The sequence below is a fragment of the Hyaena hyaena genome, unplaced genomic scaffold, assembly GCF_003009895.1.
Source record: "Hyaena hyaena isolate Hyena2069 unplaced genomic scaffold, ASM300989v1 scaffold_0, whole genome shotgun sequence".
In the NCBI taxonomy this organism is placed as follows: Eukaryota; Metazoa; Chordata; class Mammalia; order Carnivora; family Hyaenidae; genus Hyaena; species Hyaena hyaena.
Genome location: NW_024080632.1, coordinates 12,514,832 through 12,537,002, shown reverse-complemented (window position 1 = coordinate 12,537,002; position 22,171 = coordinate 12,514,832). Strand labels below are relative to the sequence as shown.

The 22,171-nt window shown below is 42.1% G+C and overlaps 1 protein-coding gene across 6 annotated transcripts in view; it reads right to left on the bottom strand.

The window, feature by feature from the left end:
* BICDL1 (BICD family like cargo adaptor 1) overlaps positions 1 to 22,171 on the bottom strand; it is a 113,490-nt gene that overhangs the window by 20,304 nt on the left and 71,015 nt on the right. For 4 of the 6 annotated variants that reach the window (XR_005528492.1, XM_039232720.1, XM_039232363.1 and 1 more), the window contains exons 3-5: positions 5,144 to 5,260; positions 4,177 to 4,188; positions 2,162 to 2,308 (exon numbers count right to left, since the gene is read on the bottom strand). Coding sequence is in view for 5 of the 6 variants with exons in the window: in XM_039232720.1 (XP_039088651.1) it covers positions 2,162 to 2,308; positions 4,177 to 4,188; positions 5,144 to 5,260 (276 nt within the window). In the remaining variant the exon portion in view is untranslated. The remainder of the gene's footprint in view (positions 1 to 2,161; positions 2,309 to 4,176; positions 4,189 to 5,143; positions 5,261 to 22,171) is intronic. The other 2 variants (XM_039232436.1, XM_039232641.1) reach the window with 1 other exon arrangement.

The window sequence follows — 22,171 nt, the reverse complement described above, 5'->3', positions numbered from 1 at the left end:
ATCAGTGGCTTAAAAATCATTGTTAGACAGTAGAACCCCAACTACATAGTGAACCAGATTAAAGAGGGGCTGCCCTGGCTGGGTAGGCCTGTTGCCCTGCCTACTCAACCTTCCTCTCATCCTTTATCTAAAACAAAGGATTAAAATCTGGAATTCTATACATTCCAAGGCCATCAAGTCTACATTTTGCAAGTTTGATTTAGGACCTCTCAACTACTATCTGAGTAAGCTGGAATTCTTATTTCTGCATTAGTACAGGCCACTTGAGCAACCAAAAGGGCTTTCTGGAAGACACTGGTAATTAGCAGCAGCCCAAGGAGAATCTCCTATGGGCTGAAGGAAAAGAATCACAAAAAGGTGGGAAAGATAAGAATTCAGCCCATAAAAGCAGATTTTTCCAAATCAAAGTGTGAACTGCCTGACTTGATGTAGGCCGTGGGGTGAGTGGCGCAATCAGATGACAGTGGGTGTGCAGATGGCAAGGATGTGAGTGTGTGTGACATGGGGCTCTTGCTGGAGAGCAAACAGCCCACTGTGTGAGCCAGGTACTGGATAGCGCACGCCAGTCCTACTCTTCCCCGTCCTGAGGTCCCCAATTCTTGATTTGAAATAACGGACTTCTCATCTGTGAATTCCAGCTAGACTGAATGAAAGTGTCTTTCAGGCAGGGGTCACTTCCCCATTCTTTTGTGTTTGCCTTCTCCACACTCTGCCCAGCAACCCTCCTCAGCAGAGTGCTTGATAGGGTCAGAAATTCTAGTGAGACACTGACCTGCAGAGGCAAGGAATGTGCTAGACACTGTCGATGAGAACCACATGAAGGAGGTGGGGGGTGGGGGGACTCTGTTTTTAATTCTACTAAGGATTTACTACACTACTTTGGTAACTGATTCACTTTTTCCTAAGCCTCCATTTTAGAATGTATGCAAAAGCACTGTGTTCCCTGTAAAGTGTGCAAATGTTCACCACTATCATCATCATCAACCTTAGAAGACAAGCAAACTCCTTTCTTTCCATCTTGAAAATGGCTCTAAGGCTTTTGCCAGCACCATTTCCTAATCAACATTTACAGAGGCCCTGCTATATGCAAAGTTCCAAGCTGAAGGTACAAAACCATGGAGGGTCAAAAACTGCTCATCTGCCCGTTAAGAGGTTAATCACTCAGACGGCGGCTTAGCTGATGGTGTCCGTGACAAGTGATATCAGCCTAAGATGCTTCCTTACCCCACGTCCTAGAGGATTCCTCCCCAGCCGAACACCGAGCCCAGCGGCGTCTGCCACAGCCTGGTCTTTGGGGAGGACCTGCCTGGTGCTCCAACACAGCCGGCCGGCCGCCTCTACACCAACAACCCCGTCACCATCTCCCCCAATCCCGGGCGCTCGGAGAATGTCCAAGGGGGAGGAACATGCTCTCAGCCACTGGCCCCAGGTGCTCCTAGGCCAGTGTGGCAAAAGCTTTGCAGCAGGTGTTATGCTCTATTTCTGTGGAGACCAGGAGCAATTGTCTTTTTATTTAGGGGGTTGGCAAGTGTGAGCCTGGGGATTTAGCTTAGGACTGGTGGCAGGTCCCAAATAAGGACAAAATGAACATGAAGCAATTTCCTTTAGGAAGAAAAAAGAGGCCAATTACGCTCACAAAGGGGTCGGCCTATGCTTTTTCTAGCAACTGTTAGAAGCAGGATGTAAGTCTTGCTGTGTTCAGTGGGCAGCTTCTTGATTTCCGCTCAGTGCAAGCCAACTGAATGCATCAGCCTGGGAAAGCAGCAGCAGAGAGCATTGAGAGCCAAGGACAGAAAGTCACAGGCTCCCTCTGAAATCTCTAGCAGATTTCACAAACCCTAGGAGGCAGAATGACACTCCCCATGTTCCAGTCATGTTAATAGCCCAGAAAGAACTCTCTGAAACTGCTCCAGGGGCCAGTGGCTCAGAACAAATTGGAAGGATAGCCTGTGGGTAGCGATGCATTTGTTTTCAGCAGAGCCAGACTGGCCAAGTTGGTGAGCGCCCAAGGAGAACTCCAACAGGGCCCACAGAGAGAGCTCGGCTTTCCCCTCTCCTGACCCGACAGTGGCCTGGCCTCCCAGCTTTCCTTCTGGCTGGGCAGCGAAATGCCCCTTTGGCCTGGCCCTAGCTCTACAGGACAGTTTCTCCGCCTCAGTACCTGGAGGTCTTTGTCATGGCCTTGCCTCTCCAGGGTCAGCACCCGGTCCTGTAGCTCCTCCACAGTGCCCTGGAGCAGGTCGTTTTCCTCTAAGGTGGCACTGAGACGATGCTCTAGCTCCCGTTTCCGATCTGACAGCATTTTGATCTGAAAGGGCGGAGACAGTCAGTTACACCCAGGCTGATGAGTAGGCAGGGAGGAACTAGGTCCAAACACGAAGGCCTGTGTCTCCCCACGTGCTCTGCCCAGGGGCCCAGTGCCCCCATCTTTGAGAGAACAGCTGTGAGCTCCCAAGATGAAGAGAAAGCCCCTCCCTTCTAGAAACCTGTCTGGGAAGAGGTGGGAGATGAACTTTGGGGAAGCTGGAATGTGGGATGCCAGGCAGAGGAAGGGAAGGGTCAGTGTTCTGGAAATTCCACAGATAAGACAGAGAAGGACTCCACCTTGCCTGCCCATGACTTTACCTCAACCCCACAATTTCTGGGGGAGTGAAGCCTAACCCACGGTTCCATTCTTCCTTCTCAAGTCATGAGCACAAGAAAATGCCTGAGACAGCCTCGTGAGCTGCTGTATTCTCATACTCCATGGCTCTCTTCTGTACTTTTCCCCCACTGCTAACAGGTCTGGTTCTAGAGGTTGCAGCTCAGACCTGGTGCCCCAAGTTAATGGGGGAGTTGACGGGGTACAGAAGGCAAAGCAGTGCCTGCATCAGCCCGTGTCCTGGGAAGAACAGGACGTGACACAAGCGAGTAACTGATTTTACTCAAAGTGTCATTTTGCCTGAGCAGGTAAATTGTGAATAGAAGCAATTTCGCTTCTTTTATTAAACAGACTGGTATGTTTGTACATTGCGTCTCTAGCCAGCCTCGAGAGATATAAATCTTCTTTTAGGAAGGTCTGTCTAGTCTCTTCAATGTCAGTAAGAAAACAAAGGATAAGAGGAAAGCGATGCCAAGTCTTCAGGCCTCCAGGTGTGTAGGCTCTGGAGGCGTGCCAGCGCTCCACCAGGCCCGCGATGCTTCACCGAGAACACTGCCCTGCTAAGGGGCCATGGAAGCCTTCCAAGTTGTGCAGAGCCTCCTATTTATCAGTTCCCCGCTGGACTGATCTCTCAACCAGCTTCTTGTTCCCAACATGGTCAAGATGTTCTCCGTGCTCTCCAGTTTGGCCTGGAGAAGAATCCATCAAGAGGACCAACATCCTACCCTTTCCTGGAGAGATTTTGAAATGAATGTCTAATGAATGTGTCTGAGGTTCTCTGAAATCCACCTTTCCTTCTGCTTTTTGTCTGTTCTCTCTCTCCACACCAGAATTCTGTTCGGAGGGCACAGATCTTTCCTGGCCACCAATCAATCAGATAGGATGGTGTCCTGGGGAAATGAAGTATGTGGCCTTTGTCTAGAGAGATCAGGTATCTGGCTAAACAAAGAAATACTGTCTCTCAAGTGTGCACCTGGATAAGGGACCAAAAGGAAGAGGTCCTTTTTGTGAATGGGGCCACTATTCCCCACATCGAAGCACGTTACCCATGTGAAGGGAATTCTTACTCTAGTTGATTTTCATATAAATACCCTCCAACCTTTACATTTTCCTTCCATGGATAATCTTTGTTTCTCAAGTTCCAGTCAGTGAAATAACGAGGTAATAGAGTTCTGATATATAATCCTGGCCCTTTAAAAAAAACTTTAGAAGTTCTGAACTACATGAAGTAATGTACTTGAACACTTTCATAGGTTGGCTTTTGAAAGTAGCAGTGTTAATGGATGAAGGCATCAACATTAGATGGCAACTCCCTCACCCCACCCTGTGCACCATTAAACCTGTGACCAAATCTGCCAGTTAGCATTCCTGGGAATGACCCTGAGTCACAAGGGTCTTGAAATAGTGAGCAGAGGGCAGAGGAAAACAGGCAGCTCGAAGGAGTCAGAGCTTTGGCAAAGGCAGTGGAACAGCAAGTCATGCACACAAGTGGTGACACACAGGCATGCCAAACCCCACCGGAACGAACTACTTACTTCGAGAACCTGCTGCTCAATACCAGTAGTATTTCCAGGGGGAGGGAGAAAGGAAGGGAAGGACAGGCAGGAGAAAAGAGAAGATATTGACATACTTTAGGAAAAACATCTTCAGGTCATTTCCAAAGCGGGGGAACAGCCACCTGGGCTTCTCTGGGCCCGACCATGTCGACGGATTCCTCACAGTGGGGGTGTGCATTCATCTGGCTCTGGACCCCGAGACTGTCCCCTCAGGTGTAACTTAGCCAAAGGGCTGCTGTCCAGACAACTGGCTTAGGGGCCCTCAAGGTCAGATTAGGTGGATGCCTCCCTGGGGAAGAGCACCTATTTGGGCTGCTGATATGACTCCCCTCTACTCCCCTCCCACAACCGGGTTCTCACAGAGTTGTCCCCTAAGTGCTACTTTTTCTTTCCCTCTGGCTCACTCAGGGCCATAGACCCTGACTGCCATGCTCCGGCCTCTCATACACTTTTAACAACACTACTCTGTTCTAAGTACCACACGAGGGGCTTTCCGTGTATTAACTCATCAAACACAACAGCCCTATGAAGTAGCTACTTGTATGACTCTCATGTTATAGGTCAGAATCACAGTAAGTGCATTAAGGTGCACTGAACTGGACCTACACAGAATGGAGAAAGGGAAAATCCTCTTTCCCATCTTCTATTGAGGACTGGCAAGGATGTTTTCGGACGGATCAACATATTCAGTAAAAGCGGGTCATTTGTGATTTCCACACACTCAGCAGTAACTCTGAGCAATCTTATTCTTCCAGATAACAGGCAACATGAATCGAGTGCTCCCCATTTAGTTTCTTCCAGATACATCTCTAGAGATTTTTAAATTATTTTTTTAGAGACTGCAGACAGAGGAGGGTTTTGTTTCCCAGTTCAGGGGCTTCTTACCTACGAGACCCAGTGCGGCACATGTCTAACGAGAAAAGCAAGGCCACACGGGTGGACTCACCTCAGCCTGTAGGCTTTCAAGCCTGATGATGTGCTGGTTGGTCGAGGAGTTTTTCTCCCGAAAGTCTTCTCTGAGGGCATGGACTTGCATGGAGAGTTGTCTCTCAACTTCTGAGGCCTGCAAGCAGAAGAGACCTTCAGGGAGGATTCGGAGGCTGTGCAAAGGAAGTCTGGTAAGATCTCAGCCGTTCCTTTCCCAAGCATGCCTTTACAGCTTCCTACTCTAGAAGGCGCAGAGGATGCAATGCTGGTCCGTGTGGTCCCTCGCGCCCAAACAAGACAAACATCCATCTCTACTTCCACCACGGAGGAGTTTATCTTGGTAAAGACCACTTTGCTGGTCAGGGGAAATAGGCCTAAGAAACAGTAGGCTCTCAAATGTTAGGTATCATCATCATTACTCGGTACACAACAGATGCTCGGCAAACATCTACTAAATTGAGAAAAAGTCTCTATTTTACATTCAAGAGTAAGGCAGATATACCTACTACCTTAGAAATTCCTTTATTTCTCTCATCCATTTCCTCAGCAGGGCCCGAGTGAATCATCTCTGTCTATATTTCTCGCTTCCACGCAACATAGGCACTATTCAAAGTTCCCTGTCACATCTGTTAAGATTTTTTTTAAAGACTTTATTTTTAAGTAATTTCTACACCCAACGTGGCGCTCAAACCCACAACCCTGACATCAAGAGCTGCATTCTCCACTGAGCCAGCCAAGCACCCCACTATCTGTTAAGATTTTTGCCATTCCTTCCTCAAGGACACCTTTGGCAACTTTTTAAAAAAGTTTACTTATTTTGAGAGAGAGAGAAAGAGCATGAGTTGGGGGGGCGGGGCAGAGAGAGGAGGAGAAAGAGAGAATCCCAAGCAGGCTCCACACTGCAAGCGCAGAGCTCCACAACGGGCTTGAATTCATAAACCATAAGATCATGACCTGAGCCAAAATCAGATGCTTAACCAACGGAGTCACCCAGGCATCCCCTTCTTTTGCAACTTTTAATTCTCTGGAGGAGTGTTGGCTGAGGCACTTACTTCCCACCCTAATCCACTTATTTTCTTTTAAAAAATTTTTTTTAATGTTTTATTTATTTCTGAGAGAGAGAGAGAGAAAGAGAGAGAGACAGCATGAGCAGGGAAGGTCAGAGAGAGAGGGAGACACAGAATCTGAAGCAAACTCCAGGCTCTGAGCTGGCTGTCAGCACAGAGCCTGACGCGGGGCTTGAACCCACGAACCGTGAGATCATGACCTGAGCCGAAGTCGGATGCTTAACCAACTGAGCCACCCAGGCGCCCCAATCCACTTATTTTCTAACGCTCAAACACAGGAGAACACCAACAACATTTACTGTGTCAGCACCTTCTCCTGAACATGCAGGAAGAATATTTTGAAAGAAAGCTCACTTGATAAGATGAACTCTGGTCTTTCTCCTGAAGAGTGCAGCCTAGCTCCCTGTGAGGAGAGCCCTGAACACTGCCCAGTAGAGAGAAGAGCCATTGGACAGGTTAAATAACTGCCTCTGTGCCTTTCTGAGGCCAAATGGGGTCAGTAGGCTTCATGAGTTCTTGGGAGAGATCACCGTGTGCTGACATGGTTAGGAAAGGCTCTGGAGGAGGTGGGATGGTAATAATGCTGACATGGTAGGCTGGGTGTTCAGCGAGGCTCTCACATTAACAGATACATGTTCAATAGTTGTTTTTATTTTCAAGGGCAGTATAAGCAATTGTCCATCTTTGTTTTGGTCCCATAGATTCAACTATTGCTCCCTTGGACTAGAGAGCCATATAAGGATCTCAGCCTATAGTTCTAATTTAAAAAAATTTTTTTTTTTAATCTTTACTTATTTTTGAGAGACAGAGAGAGAGAGAGAGAGAGAGAGAGAGAGACAGACAGAGTGTGAACAGGGGAGAAACAGACAGAGGGAAACACAGAATCCAAAGTAGGCTACAAGCCCTGGGCTGTCAGCACAGAGCCCAACGTGGAGCCTGAACTCACGAACCATGAAATCGTGACCTGAGACAAAGTTGGACACTTAACCGACTGAGCCACCCAGGCGTCCCTAATTTTTAAACAATTATAAAACACACAACAAACTAAAATCAAACCATCTCGTTTTCCTTATTCTGAATTTAATTTCAGACACCACCAGCTTGTTTTAGTTTCTTAATCACTTAGAACACAGTGTTAGACATCCTTAATTAAAATTAACATCAGTAATATGTGCTCAGTAATTACAATGTGCCAAGAACTGTGCTAAATGCTTTAAATGCATTATCTCAATTGTCATAACCAAAGTAGTGCCTGTCAGGCTCTATTTACTAATGAGGGAAGAGACTCAGGGAAATGAAAGAACTTGCCAACCTCTCAGTAAGTGACAACACCAGAATGGTCAATTTGGGGCTGTCTTGTCTCCAGATGAGGACTGTGATGCAAGCACACTCTGTCTTGCTGCACTTCACCTCACTTCACTTCACTGCACACACTGTGCTCTTCACAAATTGGAGGTTTGGGTCAACCTGCATTGAGCAAGTCTACCAGTGCCATTCTGCCAACAACATTTGTTTACTTCCTGTCTCGTGTGTTACATTTTGATAATTCTTGATGTATTTCAAACTTTTTCAATATTACTTTATTTGCCATGGTAATCTGTGATCAGTGATCCTAGAAGTTACTATGGTAACTGAGGTGCCATGAAACATCCATTTGAGAGGGCAAACTTAATAAGTGTTGAATGTGTTCTGATTGCCCCACTGATGGCCATTCCCCATCTCTCTCCCTCTCCTCAGGCTTCCCTATTCCCAGAGATACAACTATATTGACATTAAGTCAGTTAATAACCCTACAGTGGCCTCTAAGTGTTCAAGTAAAAGGAAGAGTTGCACATCTCTCACTTTAAATCAAAAGCTAGAAAAGATTAAGCTTAGTGAGGAAGCCACATCAAAAGCTGAAGGAGGCCAAAAACTAGCCCTCTTGCGCCAGCCATTAGCCAAGTGGTGGACGCGAAGGAAGAGGTCTTGAAGGAAATGACAAGTGCTACTCCAGTGAATACATGAATGGTAAGGAAAGAAACAGCCTTATTGCTGATCTGGAGAAAGTTCCAGCGGTCTGGAAGGGAGATCAAACCTTGCACAACACTCCCTTAATTAAGCCAAAACCTAATCCAGAGCAAGGCCCAAACTGTCTTCAATTCCGTGAAGGCTGACAGAGGTGAGGAAGCTGTAGAAGAAACGTGTGAAGTTAGCAGAGCTTGGTTCACGAGGTTTAAGGAAAGAAGCCGTCTCCATAACACAAAAGTGCAGGGTGAGGCAGCAGGGGCTCATGTAGAAGCTGCAGCAGGTTATCCAGAAGATCTCACTCAGCTCAGATCATTCGTGAAGGTGGCCACACCAAACAGCAGATGTTCAGTGCAGATGGAAGCATCTACTATCTGGGGAAGATGCCATGTAGGACCCTGGTAGCTGGAGAAGAGAAGTCAGTGCCTGACCTCAAAGCTTCGAGGGACAGGCTGACTCTCTTGTTAGGGGCTAGTGCAGCTGGTGTCTTTCAGTGGAAGACACCATTTACCTTTCTGAAAATCTGAGGGTCCCTAAGAATTACGCTAAATCTACTCTGCTTGTGCTCTGTAAATGGAACAATGCCTGGATGGCAGCACATCTGTTTACAACCTGGTTTGCTGAACATCTTAAGCCAGCTGTGGAGACCCTGCTCAGAAAAAAAAGATCCCTTTCAAAATGTTACTGCTCACTGGCGGCGCACCTGGTCCCCAAGCTCTGATGGCGTGGGGCACAATGAGATTAACGCTGTTCTCATGTCTGCCAACACAACGTCCATTCTGCAGCCCGGGCACCAAGGAGTAATTTCAACTTTCAGGTCTTATTATTGAAGAAATATACCTGAAAGGGTGGAGAGCTGCCACAGACAGTGAGTCCTCTGATGGATCTGGGCCAAGCCCATTGGAAACCTTCTGAAAAGGGCTCACCATTTAGAGAACATTCCTGATTCACAGACAGGTCAAGATAGTGACATTGACAGGAGTATGGAAGAAGTGGACTCCATCCCTCATGGAGTGGAGAGTTCTAGACCCTGGAGACAGGGGATGAGCTGGGATTGGAAGTAGAGCCTGAAGATGGGACTGAATTGCTAAAACTCCTGATAAATTTGAACAGAGGAGGAGTTGCTTCTCATGGATGAACAAAGAGTGGATCCTGGAAACGGAATCTGCTCCTGATGAAGATGCCATGAAGACAGCTGACATGACAACGAAGCATTCAGAACATTTTGTATACTTCGGTGAGAAAGCAGTGTCAGGGTGTGAGAGGACAGACTCCAATTTTGAAAGAGGTTCCACTGTGGCTAAAATGCTATCAAACACCATCGCCTGCTACAGAGAAATCATTTGTGAGAGGGAGAGTCTCGATATGGCACACGATATGTTGTCTTAAGAACCTGCCACAGCCACTCTGCCTTCAGTGCCCCCCACCCCGATCAGTCAGCAGCCATCACCATCGAGGCAAGACCCTCCACCAGCAAAAAGATGACTTGCCAAAAGCTCGGATGATGGTTTACATTTTCAGTTTTGGGTTTTTAAACTGAGATATTTAAGTTTTTTAAGACATAATGTGATAGCACACTTAATACACTACAGTGTAGTGTAAACAGAACTTTTATATGTACTGGAAAGCCAAAAATTTCATTTGGCTGGCTTTGTTGCGATATTTGCTTGTCATGGCCTGGAAATGAACTGGCAGGATCTCTGAGGTGTGCCTGTACTGTTTTTTTGTAGATTGAAATAGTTTTTCTTTTTCTTTTTTTTTTATGTCCCGCTATTAAAACCAAACCTTTACGAGTCCAAGTTAGCAAGATTTTTCTTTCTTTCTTCTTTTTTCTTTCCTTCTTCTCTAATGCTAAGAAATTTTAAGACTCTCTAAATTTCTCCTAATGGAATTTAGGGCTCATAAGGAAAACTCCGTCTAATAAATGCTGCAGTTTGAATACTTGTACTGAATTCAGTTGATGATAAAGATTTCAAATATGTTTAGATTTGCAAAAAGCACTGGGCAATTCAGGCAGCTGACCTGATTCTGAGTATCATCAGCTTGACATGAATCATGAGGCAACCAAGCCACAGAGGTTGCACTGAAGGTTATAAATATACCCCAAGCTTGTATTAAAAATGCTCTTGGAGACTAGTCTCCTCTCAAAGTGATCTTCCTAGAAATAAAAATTGTCTCTTCCTATCAGGTAGCCTGCCTGACTCCATCCAAAGACTGAGCTCCCGACCACTAAGCTATAATGGGTCTTCTTTAAATGTGTGACTCCTCAGATATGACCAGGCATGTACTGTTCACAAAGGCTTTTAACCTATATCTCTCATTTGACTTTCTGAAAGGCTTACGAAGCAGGAACGACTGGCCTTGTTTTTCAGACAAGGAGGTGGAGGCTGAGAGAAAGTGGCACCATTCCGGTCTCTGGCTTCCCAGTTCTGTGCTTTCCCATCACACAGGGCTGCCTCTAGCCAGGTGGCCAGTCATGTGCCTGTTATGTGATGGAGAGGATACATCACTCAGAGTAATAAAATTTTACAGAGTACTACCATTTACAAGGAGCTAATGCACCTCTCCAAGCAAATTATTTTCTTCTTCTTCAAAGACAGACTCTGGCTCAGAACTTCAGACCTAACAGAATGAGTATTAGCTATTACTGCATATAAATTAAATAATAATCTTTTAAGTTTGTACATAACCCATGTTCTAGATGCTTTCTTTCTTTTAAAGTTTATTTATTTATTTATTTAGAGAGAGCACGCGCGCACACGCACGTGCGTGTGCTCATGAGGGACAGAGAGAGAAGTAAAGACAGAGAATCCCAATCAGGCTTTACACTGTCAGCACACACAATGTGGGGCTCAAACCCACGAGTTGTGAGACCATGTCCAAGAGTTGGACACTTAACTGACTGAGCCACCCAGGCACCCCTAGATACTTTCTGATCAAAGTATGAGGAAGCCTGCAAAGCCAGTCTTAGCTCCATAATGAATTTCAAACTGTCTTTGGCGTTCCTCAAGTAGTCGAGTTAGCCAGGACAACGGGGGTCTCTCTGAATGGACCCGCTCTGCTCCTGAGAGAACAGATGGTATACTGGAAAGAAAAAAGTTGAGTCAGATGATCAAGGTCAGAGTTCCTATCCTACCACATAAACGTATGCAAGTTATAGGAGTCATTTAACTGGAGTCTTATTTTCTCAAATTACAGACCTATTCTTCTTTTATGAAATACCACAAAAAGCACAGGTCTAAAGGAATGCCCCTTTCCCTATTTTTTTTAAGTTTATTTATTTATATTGTGTGTGTGTGTGTGTATGTGAGAGAGAGAGAGAGAGAGAGAGAAAGAGAGAGAAAGAGAGAGAGAGAGAGAGAGAGGGAGGAGACAGAGAACACAAACAAGTGGGGGAGGGGCAGAAAAGGACAGAGAGAATCCCAAGCAGGCTCTGTGCTGTCAGCATGGAGCCCCAAGTGGGCTCAAACCCATGAAACTTAACTGACCAAACCACCCAGGTGCCCCCCTTTTCCCTATTTCTTTCTTTTTTTTTTTTAATGTTTTATTTATTTCTGAGGGAGAGAAAGGCGCAGTGTGAGCAAGGGAGGGTCAGAGAGAGAGGGAGATACAGAATCTGAAGACAGGCTCCAGGCTCTGAGCTAGCTGTCAGCACAGAGCCCGATGCGGGGCTCGAACCTACGAACCATGAGATCATGACCTGAGCCAAAGTCAGACGCTTAACCGACTGAGCCACCCAGGTGCCCTCCTTTTCCCTATTTCTAATTCAGGACTTTATGATATTGAACTGAATCACTGAAGTTCGGAGAAATAATGAAAGGAAAGAAATACTGCATTGCTACAAATTTAGGACAGTAGTGGGAAACAGTAAAATATCCAAGGATCAGTGTTTTTTGTTTATTTGTCTTTAAAACGAGGTACTACTATGAACACAATGTGTATGTTATAGGGTGCTATCATGTGCACAGTCTACTTCTGGGGTTTGCACTGCGAACAGGCTGTTAAGTGACTTGACTAACATCACGGAGATGGTGGATCAAGCCAAAAACAATATAGAGAAACACACAAATAACTGGCAGCCATACCTTTCATTTCTGCTCTCCTGGTGGCCTTTCAAAGCTATTCAATAGGCAGCAAATATTCAGGAGCCGTACCCCTCTTGGAAATACCAATTTCCCTACTTCTAGTTTTGGGGCAGCAGTCATGGCCCCAGGACAGTTATTGGTGGTGGTAGTGAAGTAACAGTAGGGTGATTCAGTCTTAGAGTAGAAAATCACAGGGACTTACACAGTGGGTTTCAAAATGATGAGTTTTGGCTACTGTGCCTGATTAAGCAGCCAGTAACAGCTGTGGCAAAACTGTGGCAAAGTATGATATCTGTAATCATAGGCAAATATAAGAAAATGGTATGATTTTAGTTCAGGTATTTGTTCTTCAGTTTTTGAAATCAAAATTTTTTTCCATAGTAAGAGTAACAAATGTTCAGAATAAAAATATAAAGAAGATCTGACTGAAGATCTGATCTTCAGAAGGAGTGAAATGAGTTACAGTCTCTACTTGCTCCTAGTCATCAGTATCCCTCCCCAGTGACATCTTTACCATCATCCACATTACAGAGGTTTCAAGGGAGTCCTTCTAAAAAGTCCTGTTCATATCTAAAATATCATAAAAACTTATGCCTCTAACAATACATATATTTTAACATCTTTTCCACATCTATATGTAGATTTACCATATTCATTTTAGCAATTGTCCATATTTAGGGACAGCGGGATGGCTCAGTCAGTTAAGCATTCAACTCTTGGTTTCGGCTCAGGTCATGATCTCAAGTTTCATGAGATCGAGTCCAGTGTTTGGCTCTGAGCTGACAGTGCAGAGCCTGCTTGGAATTCTCTCTCCCCTGACCCCCTCTCACTGCTCCTCCCCTGCTTGTGTTCTCTCTCTCAAAATAAATAAACATTAAAAAAACTCAAAACTATCTGTAGTTATGTAAATATAATTTATTTAATCCCTACTTATGAACACTTAAGAGTGCTCCAATTCTTTGCTATTATAAACACTGCTGCAAATAAAAAAACATCCTTGCTTATCTATCTTTGTGCTTGTGGGAGAATATCTTCTAAGTGAATAAATTCCTAAAAGTGGAATTGCTAGGTAAAAGAATACATATATTCACTTTGATAGGTATTGCCAAACTCCCCCCTAAAATCACTGCCCTAGTTTATATCCCCATCAACAGTATGGATGTGCCTGCTTCTCAACACCTTGCCACGACTGGGTATTATGAAATATTTTAATCTTTAGATACTTATTTCTAATATTCTTATCTCAAAACATTGTCTTTTTTACTTTCATTGCATACAGATTGGATAATAAACAAGACATTTGAGAAATAACTCTAGTTCTGTTTCAGTGCTGAAAAGCACAGAGTGCTTGGGTTATTATTAATTAATCCTCAAGTTGGCAAAACAAACTGACAATGCGTTACTTCTCCCTGAGACGCCTGATTTGGTCAGAGTACCATCTAGGACACATTACTTTCTCTTCCCTGAGCAGAGCTATTCCATGATTACTCTTCCTATTGGCATGAGTAATAACACAGGAACATTTCCCCAAACTAGAACATTTGGATTAAATTTGTTTAAACTGGCCAAAGCAGAACTGTTAACTATATACTTTCTTGTTAAATGGAAAAGAAATTGCATTAACACAGGAGCATCCATTTAACTTATCTGTTAAAAGGAAAAAACAAAACAAAACAAAACCAAAAACCAGCTTAGAAACTGTAGTAGGAAAGAAATTAATAGTTAATAAAAATTAACTATTTTAATACTCTGCCTGATGTACTGAGTTTTACTTAAAGGGAGAAATTCTCAATCCTTTTTCTGCCAGGGCACGATAATGGCCATCTGTTTGAAATGCCTTGGGGGTGACAATGAGAAAGATAGAGCCTATGGCAAGGGGTTTCACGTATCAAGCACTGACTGTGTGCTTTACCACTCTGTTTTAAGCATTTCACATTTATTATCTCATTTAATCCTTCTAACAGAAGAAGTAGGTACTCTGACTTGCCTCACTGACAGATGAGGATATCAAGGGTAAGACATTTTCCCAAGGTCACACTGGTAGTGATTAAGTACTGGAATGGGATCCTACCCAGGTCTGCAGCCTCTATACTCACTCAGACTCCTATTAGCCTCGACATATAGCATCCTCTTCCTAGCCCCGCCTTGCTCCGTCTCAGAAATGCTTACCAAGGTGAAAGTGACATTAGAGCAACAGCTTGTATTCTCATTTAAAACAAGAGGCAAATTATTTAAAACCATTTGTACTTTGCTGTGGTTGAAAATTGTTGCTTTAGCATAGTGCTTAAAAAATAATTACATTTATTTTTCAATTTAAATGTAACAGAACCTCATTTCAGGATTAAAAAAAATACCATTAGCATTTTGGGTTTTTCCCCTAATCTTTCTACACGTGACTGTGTACAATTAGTTATGACCATACTGTTCATACTTAGCACTGTATCAAAAACATTTCCATGTTATTCTTCTTCTTGATTATCAACTTAAATGACTGCACAATATTCTATCATGTAGATGTGTTATAATTTTCTTTACCACTCCTTATGGTTAGGCAGCTGGGATTTCCTCATATTTCACAATTACAATAAATACATGTGACTGGTGTGGTGGTTAAGAAGCACTTGAATAGAAATGGAATAGACAACCGTACTAGGTCAGAAAGGGAGAGGACTATGCTTTAGAAAAGAAAATCTACACCAATATGAACCAAAACAGGTTTATTATTAGCCTTTGGTTAACTGAAAAATCCAATTAACCAGAGGTCTGTATTTTCTTATATTCTAGATTTTACTGTTAAAAACATTTATATTCATTAATCGGTGCCATGAGCCTATTAACAGCATATTACATGATGAGACTTTTTTTTTTTTCACTCTTGGTTATTTATGATAATAATAGCGAGAGCCATCTATCTACTGGATGAATTATAAATAAATGCAAAAAATGTAAAATCATCTTCTTGTTCTCACTAGGCTTCCAAAAGCCAATTTCTCCCAAAGGCTTTAAAAAGTAAAACTAAGAAGTAAAATTTGTCATGTATTTATATTTTCCTTAATGTATGAAGACAATAAGACTTTTACCACTACCTTTACAAAGAAAAGTCTTCATTTCTAGTAATGAGGGTTTTGTAGCCTGACCTTCCTACTGGAAACAACTGAAAATAGTGGGTAAAATAGGAAAGATGTCTTCAAAGCATCAGAGCTGACAAAAATAGTGATAGATCTATGTTAATGTTTCACACATGCAAATTATTACAACTAATGGATTATGATCAGTATGAAATAAACCTAACTACACTACAAATCAATAACATGGCTACACAGAAAGGGATGGAGAAAAAAGGAACTAAATAACTGGAAAACAGTTTTGTTTTTTTTTTTTTTTTAAGTTTATTTGAGAGAGCGAGAGCGAGCAAGCACGAGCAGTGGAGGGGCAGACAGAGAGGGGGAGAGAGAATCCCAAGCAGGCTCCACACCGTTGTCAGCACAGAACCTGACATGAGGCTCCAGTTCACAAATGGTGAGATCATGACCTGTGCTGAGATCAAGAGCCAGACACTCAACCAACTGAGCCACCCAGGTGTCCTGGGAAAACAGTATTTTGACTATACACTGTAAGGTTTAAGAGAAAAGGCATATACACAGATACTGCACTGTAGTTAATAAATCTGTTTCTTAGGGCGCCAGAGTGGCTCTGGTGGTTTAGCGTCTGACTCTTGATTTCAGCTCAGGTCATGGTCTTACAGTTGTGAGATTTAGCCTTACATTGGGCTCTGCGCTGGGCATGGAGCCTGCTTAAGATTCTCTCTCTCCCTCTTTCTTTCCTCCACTTGCTTTCTCTCTCAAAAAATTTTTTTTGATTCTCACAGAGGTATGGGTCAGTGGTTCTGACACTACTGTATGTGTTTAATAGAAATGAACAAATAAGTAAGTACTATCATGAGAACCAAGTTTTTTCTTTTGCAGAAAGATAAGGTACAAATAAGGAATGAAGGATAGACTAAATTCTGTGGTGTTGGACTGGAATCAGAGATATCAGTAAGAACTTACTAATATTTTTTACAAATGGATAGATTGAGAAATAATGATGGATGTCTGTTAATGAAAATCATCATTAGGCAAACAACACAGTGTTAGTGTGTCCCTCATTTCCTAGACCTATCTTCTGGGAGGGCCCCAAAGTAACAACATCCTAGTGCACACTTACTATTCAGATCTGTTTCCTTTTTTTATTTTTACTTTTTCTTTTTTTTTTAATTTATTTTATTAATTTACATCCAAGTTAGTTAGCATATAGTGCAACAACGATTTCAGGAGTGGATTCCTTAATGCCCCTCACCCATTTAGCTCATCCCCCTCCCACAACCCCTCTAGCAACCCTCTGTTTGCTCTCCATATTTAAGAGTCTCTTATGTTTTGCCCCCTCCCTGTTTTTATATTATTTTTGCTTCCATTCCCTTATGTTCACCTGTTCTGTCTTAAAGTCCTCATATGAGTGAAGTCATACAGTATTTGTCTTTCTTTGACTAATTTCACTTAGCCCAATATCCTCCATTCTATCCACGTAGTTGTAAATGGCAAGATTTCATTCTTTCTGATTGCCAAGTAATACTCCATTATATATATATATACCACATCTTCTTTATCCATTCATCCATCAATGGACATTTGGGCTCTTTCTAGACTTTGGCTATTGTTGATACCTCTGCTATAAACACTGGGGTGCACGTAACCCTTCGAAACAGCATACTTGTATCTGCCGGATAAATACCTAATAGTGCAACTGCTGGGTTGTAGGGCAGTTCTATTTTTAGTTTTTTGAAGAACCTCCATACTGTTTTCCAGAGTGGCTGCGCCAGTTTGCGTTCCCACCAGCAGTGACAAAGAGATCCGCTTTTTCTGCATCCTCACCAACATCTGTTGTTGCCTGAATTGTTAATGTTAGCCATTCTGACAGGTGTGAGGTGGTATCTCATTGTGGTTTTGATCTGTATTTCCCTGATGATGAGTGATGTTGAGCATTTTTTCATGTGTTGGTTGGCCATCTGGATGTCTTCTTTGGAGATGTGTCTATTCATGTCTTTTGCCCATTTCTTCACTGGATTATTTGTTTTTTGGGTGTTGAGTTTGGTAAGTTCTTTATAGATTTCAGATACTAACCCTTTATCTGATATGTCATTTGCAAATATCTTTTCCCATTCTGTCAGTTGCCTTTTAGTTTTGCTGATTGTTTCCTTTGCTGTGCTTTTTATTTTGCTGAGATCCCAATAGTTCATTTTTGCTTTTTGCTTTTGTTTCCCTTGCCTCTGGAGACCTGTTGAATAAGAAGTTGCTGTGGCCAAGGTCAAAGAGGTTTTTGCCTGCTTTCTCATCGAGGATTTTGATGGCTTCCTGTCTTATGTTTAGGTCTTTCATCCATTTTGAGTTTATTTTTGTGTATGGTATAAGAAAGTGGCCCAGATTCATTTTTCTGCATGTTGCTGTCCAGTTTTCCCAGCACCACTTGCTGAAGAGACTGTCTTTATTCCATTGGATATTCTCTCCTGCTTTGCCTAAGTCAAAAATGAGTTGGCCATTCATTTGTGGGTCCATTTCTGGATTCTCTCTTCTGTTCCACTGATCTAAGTGTCTGTTTTTGTGCTAGTGCTATACTTCCTTGATGATTACAGCTTTGTAATACAGCTTGAAGTCTGGGATTGTGATGCCTCCTGTTTTAGTTTTCTTTTTCAAGACTGCTTTAGCTATTTGGGGTCTTTTCTGGTTCCATACAAATTTTAGGAATGTTCGTTCTAGCTCTGTGAAGAATGCTGGTGTTATTTTGATAGATATTGCATTGCGTATGTAGATTGCTTTGGGTAGTATTGACATTTTAACAATATTTGTTCTTCCTATCCAGAAGCATGGAATATTTTTCCGTTTTTTTTATGTCTTCTTCAATTTATTTCATAAGCTTTCTATAGTTTTCAGTGTATAGATTTTTCACCTCTTTGGTTAGATTTATTCCTAGGTATTTTATGGTTTTTGGTGCAATTGTAAATGGGATCAATTCTTTGATTTCTCTTTCTGTTGCTTCATTGTTGGTGTATAGGAATTTCTGTTTAGTGTATAGCAACTGATTTCTGTGCATTGATTTTATATCCATGAATTCAACTTTGCTGAATTCATGGATCAGTTCTAGCAGTTTTTTTGGTGGAATCTTTTGGGTTTTCCATATAGAGTATCATGTCATCCGTGAAGAGTGAAAGCTTGACCTCCTCCTGGCCGATTTGAATGCCTTTTATTTCTTTGTGTTGTCTGATCGCTGAGGCTAAGATTTCCAGTACTATGTTGAATTGTTGTAGACTCAGTCTAAAGTTCTCAGCCAGCATGGGAGCAGATGCAGGATTAAAATAGGAGAGAGATGGCTAATGTCCGGGAAAAGACAAGAGCCTCAAACAAGTGTTCTTGCCCCGTATTCATCAAGATCAGAAGGCTTACAAACGTGATGGGCATGCACAAAGAAACAATGAATCGGTGAACATCAACTCATGGGCATGAGGGAAAGGGGGTTTTGAAGATATACAGTGTTTGGGTCAATACAAAACAAAATCCTGGCACCGGGCAGATGGGCAGATGGTTGTTAAAGGCAGACAGGAGGCAACATGTCTGTTTACCTTAGCTAGCTAGGGATAAGACAGATAGGGCAAAACACTTCAAGGTTAACAAAGCACCTTTTCTTTTGTAAATCAGCTCCACTCTAGGTAGCATCACCCTCAGTGCAGTGCAGCAGTCTATAGCCCTATGGCCCTGCTGACCTAATTTGGTCCTTCCTTCCTATGAAGGCAGCTTTTTGCTATAGCTATATACTATATATAGCTATATACTAAATTGGGGGGCGTTTTTCCCTGAATACCTAATCTTAGGTATACACACACACACACACACACACACACACACCTAATACATATACCTTTGAATGACTGCCTCTGCACCCCTCTCTATTCTGGGGTGCCTCTGAACTTCTCTATTTTTGGTGCCTTTGCACCTTCCTATTCTGGGGTGCTAATCTTTTTTCTCCAAACTCGGGTGAGAGAATCCCATGGCTTTGTACTTCTTTATGCCTTGTTAACCCATTGGTGTAAGCCCTGGGGGATCCCTAAGCTTATTCCTTACTTTGGATAATGGTGGTAAGAGTGGACATCCCTGTCTTATTCCTGACCTTAGGGGGAAAGCTCTCAGTTTTTTCCCACTGAGGATGATATTAGCATTGGGTCTTTCATGTATGGCTTTTATGGCAGATCTTCATTTCTAAATGCCAATCTGGAATAAATGAACCAAGGCTCCTTGGAGAGATGCCTGGCTCCAGGGTTGGGGCAGGATAAATACAAGATGAGCCTGGGACATCCTGAGATGCCAGAAATAAAGGAAATGCTCAAAATCTGATGGAGGCATACTGAACAGACATAGGTGTTAACTTGAAGAAGCTCCCAATGGCAAAGGCTAGGACCATCTGATCAATAAAACAATGACAGTGGTGGATTATAACACCCAGAATAAGTGAAATACTCATGAGTTCACACTGATAAACAAACAAACAAACAAAAAAAACGGAGGGAAAAGGGCAGCTCTCACAGAAGGATTAGAATTAATAAATGTAGAGGAAATGAAGACAGATGATCGCCATTAGGTGAACATTGCAGTAATGGGCACTGAAGGCAAGAACCAGAGAGTGAACGCTGCAGCCATCAAGCAAAATCTGATGAGAAACAGGACATCTGCACAGTCTCCAAGTATCTCCCCATAAGACTGACTGATTATGAGTAGTAACCTCACAGTGGGGAAGCCAGGCATACACTACCTTGAACAAGTGATAAAAGTTAGTATCACCAGTAAAAAGAAAACAAAAGAAAAAACCCATGTACAGGATGTACTGAGAAAGACACAACCACACTTCTATGCTATTGCTGGAAGAGTGCACAACCTCAGATGATCATGACAAAACATTAGACAGATGCCAACTGAGGAACTTTTTATAAAATAATTGGTCAGTACTCTTCATGTGTATCAAGTTCAAGAAAAACGAAGACAGACAGGAACTGTCAGAGATTGGAGGAGACTCAACAACAGCAGCAACAAAATAAACGCAATATGGGAGTCTGAAATGGATCCTGGGCCAGAGAAAGAACACTGGTGGGACATTATTGTCTCATTGTTAATCTATACTGTACTAGGTACTGTACTATGGTTACAAAAGATGTTGACATTAAGGGAAGCTGGATGAAGGGTATATGAGAATTTCTATATTGTGTTTCTAACTTCTCTGTATGTCTAATGTTATTTTTAAAAAATGCCAGATTGGAAGTGCCCCTAGACACATGGCAAAAGAAATCATTTCTGAAGGATGGTACCTCCAACCAAAGCTCAAATTATCTCCACAGTTTTCTAATAAAAACAATCAGATTATAGTAAAAGAAAAACAAAACATACCCATGAAAACTAGGACTCATGAACAAGAATCAGCAAAAACAACAGCAGAAACAGAATCACAAAGACTACAGATCCTAAATTATCAGATATAAATTATAAGGCAACTGTGTTAATTATGTCTAGATACATAAAAGATTAAGACCTAAGATGTCTAGGAATAAAAAAATAATAGTCGAAATTAAAACCCAATGGGTAATATCAAAATTGAAGACTTCTAAGCATTAGAAGACATTATTAAAAAAATAAATCTGTAAGGTTCAGATTGGCAGAAAGTTATCTGCAAACTTACATCTGACAAAGGACTTCTATGCACAATATATAAAAACCTCTAACTCAATAATAAAAAGATAAATTAAGTTTTTAAACAGGGGAAAAAATTTTTATAGATATGTAACAGAGGAAGACCTATGGATGGCCAATAAGCACATGAAAAAGTGTCCAACATCACTGGTCACCAGGGAAATGTAAATTGAAACCACAAGGAGACAACTTTACATATTGTTAAGAAGGCTATAATTAAAAAGACTGACAATACAAAATGCTGGCAACTGTGAAACAACCAGAATTCCCATACATTGTTGGTGGGAGTATAATATGGCAAAACCCACTTTGGAAAAAAAGCCTTGCAATTTCTTATAAATGTCATGAACAAGGTTTAAGAACACATGAGACTAGTGAAGAGCAAATTACCAAATCAGAAGACTCCTCTGAAGGAGTAAGACTAGTCAGAAGGGATTAGAGACTACACAGACGAGAAGGGATGGAATATAGAAGAGCTATGCTAGCATATCCTCAGTAATATAAACTGCAATTCCATAAAGGGCAGAGTGAATGGAAAAGAAGATAATGGCTGCTAATCTCCTAACTGATGAATACAATTCAAACCTCAAAAAGCCCAATGAAATGTAAGCAAAATAAATAAAACCTGAGGCATAACAAGTGGAGTGGTACTGATGTTTGCTAACATTCAAAGAAAAGCATTTTCTTTTCCTGGTTTCTCATCTTAGGTTTCAACCAGTTTGAAGTGAATTTTATTAATTACTTTAATCTCTCTCTTGCTAGACCTTGAGCACATCATTGATGCTTAATGCATATTTGGAGAATGAACGGTTTATGCTTTCTTATTAGAAAAGTCAGTTCTTAGCAAGCTATGTTTCGTTTTATAATACAGAGCATCCTCTTTAAACTCTGCAAAGCATTACTTTACTATCAAGCCAGAGGAAACACAGAAACAAACATCTAACAATTCCTTCAGGTGAAAAATTTGAGATTTTAACAAAATGAAGTTTTACATTGTTCAAGGCTTTCGTTTTATTTAAAAAAAAAAATTTTTTTTTTAAGTAGGCTCCATGCCCAATGTGGGGCTTGAACTCATGATCCTGAGATCAATCTCATGCTCCACTGACTGAGCCAGCCAGGTGCCCCA